The sequence below is a fragment of the Poecilia reticulata genome, chromosome 23 (assembly GCF_904066995.2).
Source record: "Poecilia reticulata chromosome 23, P_reticulata-male-v2, whole genome shotgun sequence".
Classification (NCBI taxonomy): domain Eukaryota; kingdom Metazoa; phylum Chordata; class Actinopteri; order Cyprinodontiformes; family Poeciliidae; genus Poecilia; species Poecilia reticulata.
Window position 1 is genome coordinate 2,871,636 of NC_088852.1, and position 13,358 is coordinate 2,884,993.

A 13,358-nucleotide genomic window follows, 5' to 3' on the forward strand; every position below is an offset into this window, starting at 1 on the left:
ACTATAATCTAAGTTTCAAAAACATTTCATTTCCCTTTAGGATCAATAAAATACTTTTGAATTTGAAATTGCACTTCTATTTTTTCCCCATTCTATTCCATCTTTCAGATTAATCTGCGATGTAATCTCAGAAAATATTGAAAAGTGTTTTGGATTTTCTTTTATAGCTTCATTATAAATCAGGTCTTTGAATCTCTTAATAGACGAATCAAGAGGCAAATTTTAATATTTGTTAACCATTTTTGTCTGGTAATTCAAATATTTTTTTCCAAGTAACATCTCAGTGTGACATAGCATAGCATAGCATAGCATAGCATAGCATAGCATGCTTCTTGTACTTATTACTTGTTTCATTGTTTTTAAAAACCTATTTGAAAATAAATAAAATATAAACAGTATAGCGTAGCATAGGATACCATACCAATCCGACCCGAGGCATAAAGATTACAAAGTTTCCAGGAACTAATATCAAACCATCACATAGCATAATGTACAAACTTGTTATCAAAGAAAAAACATAATGCATTGGCATCTGACTCACTTTTTAAAGGATTAAATCAGAATTTATCTTACAGAGACTGCAGGTTGTGAAGGTTGGTGAATGCTTCAGCAGGAACTGATCTCAGTTGGTTGTTCTGTAGCATACTGTAAAAGCAAAATAATATCATATTATTGGACTTGTAAATATTTGCAGTAATCAGAAGAGTTGCAGTGCAAACATCTGGAAGCTTACAGCACTTTGAGGTTGTAGAGGCCGCTGAACGCTCCTCTGGGAACGAAGGACAGATCGTTTCCTGCCAAACGCCTGAGAGACAAAAAGAGATTCTGATGACTTTGGTTTGATTTTCTATAAATTTTTATCATTTTATGTCATAAAGAGAAAAATAAAGAGAAGATCAATGGAGATTTATTATAGAAGAGACTGAAGCTTCAGGGTTTAGATACAAAACACTGAAAACCAAAAGAATCACTGGATGATCAGAATGATGGAGGTTAACATCAGAACATCCAACCAATGATCCATCCAACCATCCATCAATTTGTTCATCCATCCATCCACCCAGTCAACCATCCAACCATGTAAATACAACATATTTACTGCAGTAACTCTGGTCTCTTGCTTTCCTTTCACTATTCTGCCCCAGTTTGTGCTGGTTTGCAGTTTGTGGTTGGAATGTGAGAAAATGTGAAACAGTTCAAGGGTATAAATACTTAAGCACGGCACCACATCGTTAGGAGCTCTGGCTTTGAGCCAGGTTCTAATTTCTGTGTTTGCAAAGTGTGCAAGAATCTCTCGGCGAGTCTCGACTTCCAAGCCCTGCGGAGTAAAAACCCGGCGGGAAAACGAATCCTCCAGGTCTGTTTGTTTTCCAGAGGCCGTGCAGAGTTCAGCCTCCCTGCGTGCCTGCGGTGTCCTATCGCCGCCGTGACGTTTCTGACGCCGCGGCGACAAATATCACACACACACAGCTGGCAGCGGAGCAGAACAGCGGCCAGAGTCATGTTCAGGTCTCGGTGAGGTCAGGCCGTCTCTCCCAGCTGCCTCGCTGCTTTTTAATTTAGTCCGGTCGGGAAAACGTTCGTACGCGACGCGGCGCTGCTGGGAGGTGAGGAGAGATGAGATTACATATCGCATCCTCCAAGATATTCGAGCTCCTCGCCCGCTCAGACACCCAAACTTCAGACATAATCCATCTCAGCCCGCCAGGCACTGACCACACATCAGATCTGATCACACAACACAACACAGAGTGTGCAGAATTACAAAAAAACAATATTTACCACTACTATCCAGATAACATCTGATCCGAACCTCTGTTTTGTAGCTGCCCGATTTTTTTCTAGTAAATTATGGATCCCTGCAGTGGCTAAAAAAAGATTTTTAACCCAGAAATCTAACTGACTGAGTAAAAATAGACAGAAAATAACCTGAAATAGAGAGAAAATTACAGTATAACAAGCGTACAACACATTACAGAGACAAAAATAAACACAAACACATAAACTGAGGAACAGAAAGAGAGTCGGGTGGTGAAACTGGCATCAAATAAGAGCAAGCAACCACCAACACATGGAAATACATGAAAAGGAACACAGAGGCTGAAAACAAATTACTACTAAAATGGTCATAAAAAAGGTTCATTCTGACCAAATAAAATCACAACAAATGAGTAGAAAACAGAGGATTAGGGCCACGCTAAGAAATAACCAAAATTACAAGGATAAAGTCACAATAATATGACCGTAAACTCAAAACTTTACAGCAATAAACTCCTCATACTATAAGAAAAATCATAATACTTTGAGAATAAAGTCATAATATTTCTAGAATAAGGAAATTATTCTGACTTTATTGCAAAAAATATGACTAAATAATAAATATATTGAAAAATAACCCTTTAAACTGTTTCAAAGGAATGAAAACCTGGTTCTGCTGGATGTTTAAGGGAAGTTTTTCCTCTCCACGTGCTTGTTGATGCTGCAAGTCCAAGACTTTATGAAATCTACTGGGTTTCTTTAGGTCAGGGGTGTCCAAAGTGCGGCCCGGGGGCCATTTGTGGCCCTCAGACCGATTTTAGGCGGCCGTTGGTCACATTTCAAAAACAGATTAAATTTGGTTTGCCAGGCAGTTGGATGCAGATTCACATTTAAAAACAACATTAGATGCAAAATCTTAAAATTAAATAATCATCCAGGTTAATTTATTTTAGTGAAAAAAGAGACAAAAAACATTCAAACTAAAGCAAGAGTGAGCCACGTCTGGTTTTTGTTGCTTAAAATGCACAAAAAAATCCAGAAAAAGATGATCAACCTGAAAAACTTAAGGATTAATTTAAGATTTGCTGTTTCTTGCTTGATCTGGGAAACCTGCAAGATCATTTTTATGCTCGAGTTCTAAAATTATTTGATTTATTGTTGAGCAGGTAAAAATAAAAATATCAATTTTTTTCTATTATAGTTTTAAAAAAAGAAAAACAAGCAGGATCAACATGACATTTTTGGCCATGTCAAAAAGTTTAGACACTACAGTCTTTAAAATAATTTGAATAATTAACAGAAATTGGTAAATATAATCCGTCAGAATGGATTTATGATTGGATGGAAGTAACCTGAGATGATAAAAAATAAATTTAGACAACATATTTGGCCGAAAAAACATGAAAAATTGGAATAGAAATGTAACAGAATCACTTTAGGCAAGTTAAATCATACATTTTCATATTAAAATTTTATTGATTACAGATAAAGTGGGATTATTTGTGCAGGCAGTGAATGTTTGTTAAATTTACTCACAGTTCCTCTAAGAAGTGCAGGTTGGACAAAGCTCCACTGGTCATCACAGTCAGATTATTCATGCTGAGATCACTGCAGAAAAACAAAAAAACAGGATTATTAAACTATTTTTACACCTGATTGTTAAAAACTGCTGGAGATTAGTGATTAATATTCAAAACATCATGAAATATAAACAAATAAGCCTGAATTTGAGGTTAAATTATGCTAAAAACCGTCCAAAAGCAAACAAAAACATAAATCAAGACGTATAAACAGAGCAAATGACTCATGAATTATTAAAGCTGGCTGTGTTGAGACACTGAGGCCATTCAGCCGACGTCACGTGCAAAAACATTTCGGCTCCACAACCAACACCGCTGTTAACCTTTCCATCTTTGTGAGGACCGTCGGCTTGGCCTGGAGCCAGAAAAAAATAAATAAAAATACGGCTCCTTCAAAGAGTCGACACACACCTGAGTGAGAAACAAGACGGAGCAGAAATGACTGGAAACACGGAGAGAAAACAGGAAGGAGGGCAGGAAGGGCCGAACGAACAAACATGGAGGAGAGAAACAGGATTTAACACGACTCTAACATTAAACAAAACCTGGTTTTTTCCTCACACAAATGTCACATTTTACATCTTTTTCATCTTTGCGTCGTTGGGAATCGATATACGAAAACGTATCACAATATAAACATTTCATATCAGTCAATATCAACAATTATTGACTTGTTTTTTACTTTTTTATAGAAATGCTTGTTACCCAGCAGGTTGTTGCTAGGCAACCAAAGAACGAGTGAGTTAGCTGAAGACACAAACCTAGCTTAGCTGGCTAAAGCCTTTCCTCTGCCTACATCCCCCAGAATGCTGTGCGGTTCTGGATCAAAGTTCAGTGAATATCAGACGTTAATCTACTGATATTGATGATGTGTCTGTTGTGATATGTATCGTTATTGATTTATTCTCCAGCCCTACCACTATATAGACAAATACAAGCACTGATATTTATAAGTTGTATTATCTAAAATGTCCATACACATTTACCTGCATTAAATCTGATGTCAGAAATATAAAATAAAGTGATTTAAAAAACAGTTTAAATGGGATGCGATGCAATACACTGTAATATGAAGATCACAGTAATGTCAGAACAACAGGAGCTCAAAGCTATAAAGATGCAGAACAATGATTGATAACAGAAACAGAAGGAAAAGTGCTATGAAATCTACAGCGGGGCCTTTTTCCCTGTTGGAGCCCAGGGCCCTTGTTACCAAAGCATCGCCCCTGCCACCAGTGAAACCAGAATGAAATGCTCTGCATGTCAGGAATCTGATGTGACTTCACCTTTATTGACCGGTAAACACCAGAAAGAGATGAACGTTTTGCTTTTCAGAGTCAAAACAGGCTGACATCAGTGGGATTTCAGCTCCACGCTGTTGTTGTTTGTGTGCAGCCGTGACGCTCTTCCTCCTTTCTTCCCCTTATCTGACTCGTCTTTTCTTTGCTCTGTCTGATAAAATCGGCAGGTAGCGTCTCTTCGCTGAGGAGGGCTGCGGTCTGAAAGGCCGTCTCTGTCTGAATCGCTGGGAGGGCGTGTCTTCGTGTTGAATATGCTGGTTGTTAAGGAGCTTTCTCAACACTCCATAAAGCCTGTTAATGTGTGCGAGCTTTACAACACCGTCCGCAGGTAGACCGCTGGCACACAGGGAGGGTTTGTTTGGCTCCAACAGAGCTACGGCTGATTGGATTTTACTGCTGCTCAAAACAACACGCTGTGCATTAAAGCAGATTTTATTCATCCATTCATTAGTCTGTACTCATAAATTCGTGGTTATGCCGACGGTGAGGGCAGGTTTCCAGACAGTAAGTTGTTCATTAAACCAGAATGAGGGCTCTGTCATTTAGATGTGCTCACATGCTGGATTTGGACATAAATATTTACAGTTATGACCCAAAAATTGCACAAATACTGATTTAAAATGAAAATAATGCAAGATTGTGAATTAAAAATGAGTTTCTCTAGACATATTTAGCCTGTTGAAAGTTGCAAAACTGATACTTTTTACTTTAACAACACAGTTTATGAAAAAAAAAACGTTAGAGATGAACATCGATTGATTCTGAAAGGTGTGGCATGCTTTTGCATTCACTTTTCTTTACTCGGAAGCCTTTTATTTAGTTGTTTAAATAATTAGCCTGCAAGCTGAATATTTACTTTAAAGCTAGTTAACAAGCTAAATATTTAGCTTGTTAACTAGATATTTAGTTTGAAACCGAATGAATGAATGACATGGTGAAATAATGACTAAAAATAGTGTAGCGTACCGTTCTAACCCACACCGTACACCTCAGTATAAACGTAACTGAGGTGTGAAATTTCTGAAAATTTGCCATGAAGATTCACTTACCAGTTTATGAAAAACTAACTAAAGGTTAATTTTACCTAAATTAAGTTGAATAAATAAATCTGAAAAATCACAAACTGTTGTTTAGTCTACATGTACGGCCATTAGAGGAGATCATAATACGGATACTTTTCGGTCCAGATGGGAACTTAAAGTTGCCTAATGTCTCAAATAACGTCTGTTTACGTTCCGACTCCTGAACTGCCGCCACTGAGACGTTGGTCCCGCCACAGAGACGGTCCAACAGTGTTTTGATTCCTTTCAGTCGTGACATGAGGGACTGAGAACGCTGCAACAATGACGACACGACGATGGTGGTAGTTCACAAGAATAACCTGATTGCTCTGCTGGGAAAAAAGGTTGTGTCATATGACTTCATACGGAGGGAACAACGGCCTAATTGTTCTGGTTTCATGACGTCTTACAGGTTGGTCAGCATTTTGATTCTGCTTGTGACAAGAAGAACAAATTCGTTATATTTAAGTTTATTTTCATGTGTGAGAACGGCCAGAGATAAATCTGGTTAATCTGAACTTTAATAACATCAAATATTAATCAAGACGCGTTTATTTTTAAAAACTCTTGACTTATAGAAAGAAATTCTGAGTATTTTAAGCAAATATTGTTGGACGATAAATTATCCCAAAAGTTATCGTGATAAGCAATAATATTGTTGTTTTGAGACCATTTTCAAGTAATTTAATGTTTTCAACCAAATGACCAGAAAAACTGATCAAAAATATATTACTGGAACTTTTAATCTCACTCTGTGAATGTAACATATAATTATTCTACAAAAAACACATTTATTGTCATGACAACAAATTTTGCTGGATGATAAATTGTCCCAGAATTTATCGTGATAAAAGATATTATTGTTGCTTTGAGACCATTTTAATGGTGTAATAATTCTCAGAGATCAATAAACTTTAAATTTGAAAAACCATTTTACACTGGAGCTGGAAGAAATTTTAAATATCCCAAATAAATAAAACAAAAAACAACAGAAACAACCAATGAAATTAATTATGAAATCTCTAAACAAAATTATCCTTTGAAAAAAGGGTCTGATTGAGATACATTCACCAGACTGAAGACTTTCATCATCCAATTTTTGGTAAAAACTGAATAGAAAAATGATAAAGTGTGTGATTAATAAAGCCAAAAATAAACCTGTTTTTACAGTTAAAGCTACATTAAAATATTTAATAACTTAACCTTTCACTTAGGCTTTTTGTGAATATTTTTTCCCCGTTTTGATGATTAGTTCAACAAAGATTTCACCATGATTACAAACAAAGCTGCCATTTTGTAATCTGATGTCTCCTGTTTATAGATCACATGGATCCTGAGGCATTTATTAACTTTTTTAAATCTTTTGAGCAACAGATCCAAGTCCGGGACCATAAGATGTTTTTGAAGATAAAAAGGCAAAAATCCTTGTGTGTTTTGATTGTGAGGCTGTTGGCCTTTTTGCGTCTCCTCAGGCTCAAACTGATGGATATCAAATGATTATTCAAACGTCGCAGGCAGCAGAAAGACAACTCTGGAGAAAGAAAGAAGAAAAAGAGGCGTAGTGGGACAGTGAGGCCTCTCTTTCTGTTTTTGTCCTCTTTCGTTTCTTCTTTCAGTGTTTTGGGAGGCGGGTCAGCGGGGGGCCCCCTGGGGCAGCAAAACATGTGGGGGTTTGTTCATCCCCTGGTTAGTCAGATCAGAGTGAAGAAGACAAACAGCAGTTCTGTCAGGTCCATTTTCTGAAGAAACCCAAAGCTCCTCCGGTCTGAGGACCCATTTAGGAATCGGATCATCTTTAGGTGCGTCTGGTCAGGAATTTAAGGAGGTCTGAGGAGCGAGACAGATGTCACCGGCCGACGCGGGGGAAGTGACGGGTGGGTCCCGTCAGCCCGAAACCACGAAAAAGAAACAAAAATCTCATAAACAAGGGAACATGAACGGGGTTCACTGAAAGAATCTGAAATGAACTGTTCTGTTGTTCAAAGTACTGAACCATCCAGGCGAGTTAACCCTGAAAGCAGACGCAACAAGCTGAAAGAAGACAGACGTGAATTTAATGTCTACATCCTCCTGATGTAGACTGACAGGATGAGTCAGTCAGCATCCAGCTTCAGAGAGATCAAAAATATTTGAAATATTTGTTTTTTTCATCAAAATACTGGCATATTTTGACCTTCAGGGTGACATAAAGTCAGTTACAAAGTCGGACTTCCGTCACCTGAAGAACATTTCTAAAGGACTAACGTCCCAGGAAGATCTAGAGAAACTCATCCATGAGTTTATCATCAGTCGCACTGATTACTGCAGCAGTGTCTTCCAGGTCTCGCTGCTGCTGCTGCTGCTGCTGCCCTGACTAAAACCCGAGTCTTAAAGTCCTTGCAGTGGCTTCCTGTAGCTCAGAGAACAGACTTTAAAAAAAAACTCTGTTAGTTTATGAATCACTGAACAGCTTAGCACCAAAATACTGACATAATTTGACATTCAGACACACATAAAGACAATTACAAAGTCGGTCTTCCATCTCCTGAACATTTGAACAACATCTAGAGAAACTCATCCATCTGTTCATCATCGGTTGCATTGATTCCTGCATCGGTTTATTCACTTCAAGAAGTCAGACAACAGCTTTGCAGCCCATCATATTAAACATCTGCTGTTGTCATAGCAACCTTCCAGACCTCTCAGCTCGTCTGGTTCTGCTCTGCATTCAGAACCAGAACCAAACGAGCAGAAGCAGCATTCAGTTTTTATGCACCACAAATCTGTAACAAACTTCCCGAAAACTGCAAAACAGCTGAAACACCGAGTTCCTTTAAATCCAGACTATAAACCCACCTGTTAAGAGATAATGGAACATTAACCAACATTTTGACGACACTTGGAAAAATTTAATGTTTCAAATGATTTTTTTTTGTTTTTATGATGTAAATCACTTTGAACTGCCTTGTTGCTGAAAATACAAATAAAATTTAATTTGATTTTAGTGATTTTGATGATGGCATTTCAAGAAATACGTTTGCCGTTTTATGTTCTCATCTTATTTGTTTTTATCACTTTGAACTGCTTTGTTGCTGAAATGAGCTAGAAAATAAACTTAATAAAATGTGATCAATGCTGATTCTTGCTATATAAAATGTTGACATTTTGTTTTATGTCAACATAAATTCAGATTTTATGTTGACATAACGTCAGACTGGTGTGTTTTTGCAGTGTATAAACAGGATGAGTTTTTTCTAACAAAACTAAACCTTATCTTTATTGCTGCTCTGTCCTGCTGTGATCATGATTAATCTTCACCCTAATTATGAACAAAGTTGACATTTTAGTATCAGATTTATGTGTCACACCTCCCTTCAGGCATTTATTACTCTTACTTTTTTAATGTTTTCCTCTTTTTAGATTACAAATCCAAGTTGTGGACGTTAAAAATATCTAAGTTTGATCATTTTTCCTATTAAAATAACAAAAAGCACTAAAACATTCTGCAGGAGAAATATTTAAATATTTACAAACAATCATAAACAAGCACAGGCAGATGTGAGCCGCTCCTTAAGCCCGGCTAAAAAGTGTCTTCAAAATAAAATGGAGTCACATCTCGTCCTCGATGAGCGCAAGCTAACTATTAAAAAAACAGTTTATCTCAAACCTTTTTGATATTTAATATTTTTCTTGTGTTATCCTTTCATCTGCTTTGGATTCACGACGATACAGAAAGATGAATTTGAACATTTTGTTAAAATATTGAGTATTTAGTTCATTTTAAAAGTAAAATAAATAAAACCTAATTTTTAAATTTAAAAAATGAGACATTTTTTGTTCAGAAGTGTCTACAATTTTTGCATTTGGTGCCAAAAGTGTCAGGTTGACCTCCTCAACAATAAACTAAACAGAGATTTTAAAGAAACTAAAGAAGTCTGATCGAGGATCGTACAAAGCCATTCTGAGGGCCCCAAATGGCCCACACACCCCACTTTGAACACCTTCCTGTTTTACTTTCTGCTTTTTTCCCCTCCGTGTGAAAAACATTCTTATCCATTGACACTCCTTGCTGAAGGATTAATAAAAACGGTTTCCTCCTGTCCCGTTGCTACGGTAACGGCAGAAACAGGAAGTGGTTTTATCCAGGTGATCTGAAATGTTTCATCATTTATCAAACAAAAAAAAAGAATTCTTTTAAATATTTTATATTTTTCTAAGGAAATATTTGTAAATAAAGAGGCCTGTCACGATAAATTTCACTAGACGATATGTTGTCCCAGAAATTATTGCTATAAATGATAATATTGTTGTTTTGAGTCCATTTTCAACCAATATAAAGGATAATAAAACAAATTCACCCACTCAGAGACTGAAACTTAAATTTGGTACGGAAAATTGGAACTGGAAGAGATTTAATATATCGAAAAATAAAAGCAAAACAACTAAAAACATTAAAGAAAAAGGAAATAAAATCCATAAATACCATAAATCAAATGGATTATGATCTCAATATAAACAAATTTGCCTTTCAAAAAATATTAGTGATCAGAATAGAATTATAATGTGATTGTCATTTGCAATTAATCAAATTAATCAAATTCTACAGATTTTTCTTTAACTGCTTAAGTAATTTACAGAATATTTATAATTCATTAAAGATGCAAAAATAATTCAAGTCCTGTTTTAAATCAGAAATTAACATTTTAGTGCTTAAAGCCAATAAAATAGCATTTATTTAAGGAACATGAATCCGTTTAAACTAAAACTATCCCAATTTAGGAGTTTGGGGTAAAACATATTTTCTAAGGTTTTGTCATTAATCCAAAGTGTGTAATAAATGTTTAATTTGTAGTTTAATTAACTAAATTAGTTGAAAATTATTTCATGAACCAATTAATCACAATTACGGTAATCTTTTCCACTGTGACACAACATTAAAAACATGTTCTGTTCGCTCCAGTCAGCGATTCATCGATTACTAAGTTAGTTTGCGATGAATCACAATTAACCCAACTTATCGTTTCAGAATTAAACACAGTACTGAAAACAAACCTTATAAATCAGTAAATTTGCCACATTTTATATGTCCAATAATCAGCGGACTGAATCTCCCGCTTCCAGATGGGTTGTAAGCTTGACCTCTCTCATGACCTCTGAAGAAGATGGATCTGCCCGTCTGTGATGTCATGTTGCAGCTACCTGTGTGAGTGTTTGCTGGACCGTAGAAAACATTCAAGACGCTTCGGCTCGCGTTGTGGAAAAGCACGAACCTAAAGTGAGGTAGCCATGTCTGAATGGTCCGACCTCAGGAAGTCCAACATGGCTGCCAAAGGGGGCGTGGCAGCAGAATCCTTCATATGCACATGGGTTCATTCATCACAGCGAGGCTAAATGCATTCCTGTCAGTCAGAGGGGAGAAAGGAGACTCGCAGGCCCATTCACGCTTCAGGCAGCGCTGCTTAGGCATGCAGCTAGAGCACACACATAAAGGCGTTGACAGATGGCAGCATTCACACTGATGGCGGTCAGACAGGCAGAAGGCTGGAGGCTGTTAGCTATGACGTCTGATATCGGTTACTCTTTACTGAGAAGGTTGTAAAAGTTCGGGTTGAAACGCAGAATCCCAGCTCTTCCAGCTGGTTGGTTTGCTGATTACTAGACAGTGGAAAGAAATTGGTTGATTCGACATAAAGTCGTGATCAGAGGTGCCGCTGTGACGCCAACGATGCATTTTCACGTCTTCAAACACATTTTGATATCAGAAAAAGACACTCGTTTATCAGGAAACGGGATTTTGTTTGTCAAAGCAACCAGATGCGTGAAGAATTGTTTCCTTTCTTGTTAAAATTATTAATTTAGCTTGACTACTCACATTTCTTGGAACGCAAAAGTCAGCTAAATCAAGAGAGCACAGAATGTGTTTCACACCAGGTAGTCAGTTCAATTTGGGACAAAAACATTTCTTACGTTTTCAGCTGCTGTGATTCTCCTTCTCTCTTCAAACCAACCAAATACTTTGAAAAACCTGTTCCCCTCCTCACCTGTGGAGGCGCTGTACCAAGAACTATCGAAGGAAACGACACAAAAACCTCTGAAGAAAACACTGAGTGCAACTTCCTTCCTCTTGAAATGTGAACAAAAGTGGAGTCAGAAGGCAGCGGTTTGAGGATTTCTCTTTTGCTTTTAGTAAAGGCTCATGACATGTTTCTCCTGCTAGCGCTAGGCTAGCACGTTTGTTTTGGTAGTATTTACCCAGAATGCCCTGCATTGTGGTCCACTTCCTGCTTTTGGAGCGGTCTCCAGTTCGCTTGGCATTCACATAAGCATTTGAACCGAACCGGAGTTCTCTTCAGCTAAACCCAGACCGAGGTTTGTAGGCGGACCAGAGTTTAATGTTGTGGTCCGATTAGCATTCACACCTCAACTAACGAACCGAACTTTCTAGGCAGACAGACTGGAGTCTGACTAGGAACCCTACTCAAGTCATTCATTTAATTTAAAAAGCTCAACAAGATTTTGAGCTTCAATTTTCACCAGCTCATATTTAGCACAATCACGGTTGCTAGGCAACAGGACAAACCCTGAGAGGCAACAAATCTGAAGGACTTGAGCTACATCGAACATGTGAGTCGATAACTGAACCTAAGGCAGCTGAACCTGCATACAGGTCTAGGGTAAGAAAAAAGGCTTCTAAATTCTGCAGACCCTACACATGCTGGACACAACCTGCCTAGAGTTCTACTTACTTCAGGTCGGTTCTTCAGGTGCTTTCTGATGAACACCTTACAGCCGGAGTTATTAGCTATACTCTGGTGTTTAACAAAATAAGCAAATCAACATGATCGCAACCTGATGTTTGTTTTCCTTTGACGTATCGCAGGAGAAAAAGTTTATGGAAGTGGCAAAATTCAAAATAATTTCCTCAATTTTGCACCAAACTTTTCTCACTTGCTTAGAGGTGATAGAGTCAAAAACATTGTGACGGAGCGAACTTTCCCGTTCACTGGTGGGTCTGTGACCCACGAAACTCTGCAAGATGTTTAAGCCCAAACTTTCAACATCTAAGAAAACCAGCTAAGTTTTTTAAATGTGTCCATGCTAGTTTGCAACTTCAACTTCCTGTTTGTGTTGCGTCAATGTCTGACGAAATCGCGCCAAACCAACAGAAACGCACCTAATTCGCAATTTTTGCGACATTTTAAAAGATCAGTTCACATTTTCTTTGTTTTTTCTTCTTCATCCAAAATTATCACGATAATTGAATGGATATATAGCTCCTATTTTTTGGCATTACGAAACTCAACTAATTATTAAAGTTACTTTTCAAGGAGAGATTAAATACTTTAAGACGGCGTAACCTGTTAAAGGTTATGTTAAATCATCAAATTACTACAAAAAGCTGCTAGTTTGTACATTTTACCAACAAACTTAATCTGCGTGAAAACTTTCAGTCGCAACTTTACATGCAGACAAGTTCAGATTTATTTTTATTTTATGTTACATCAGCTTGAATTCTACGATAACCAGCACAGAGCAGATTTAAAAGTCTAATGTATTCAGTAAAAACAGGCGTTCCTCTTGGACAACTTTACGGCTGGTTGGAATGCATACTTTAAAAATTGAGCTTCGCGCACTCAAAGGAACTCCTTGATGTTTTTGTTGCATTCAGCTCCTGATTG

The 13,358-nt window shown here is 37.4% G+C and overlaps 1 protein-coding gene across 2 annotated transcripts in view; it reads right to left on the minus strand.

The window, feature by feature from the left end:
• The window catches only part of LOC103459341 (leucine-rich repeat-containing G-protein coupled receptor 5A), a 45,094-nt gene that overhangs the window by 24,365 nt on the left and 7,371 nt on the right, over positions 1-13,358 (minus strand). For both annotated transcript variants that reach the window (XM_081604087.1, XM_008400838.3), the window contains exons 2-4: positions 3,295-3,366; positions 734-805; positions 574-645 (exon numbers count right to left, since the gene is read on the minus strand). In XM_081604087.1, coding sequence (XP_081460213.1) covers positions 574-645; positions 734-805; positions 3,295-3,366 — 216 coding nt within the window. The remainder of the gene's footprint in view (positions 1-573; positions 646-733; positions 806-3,294; positions 3,367-13,358) is intronic.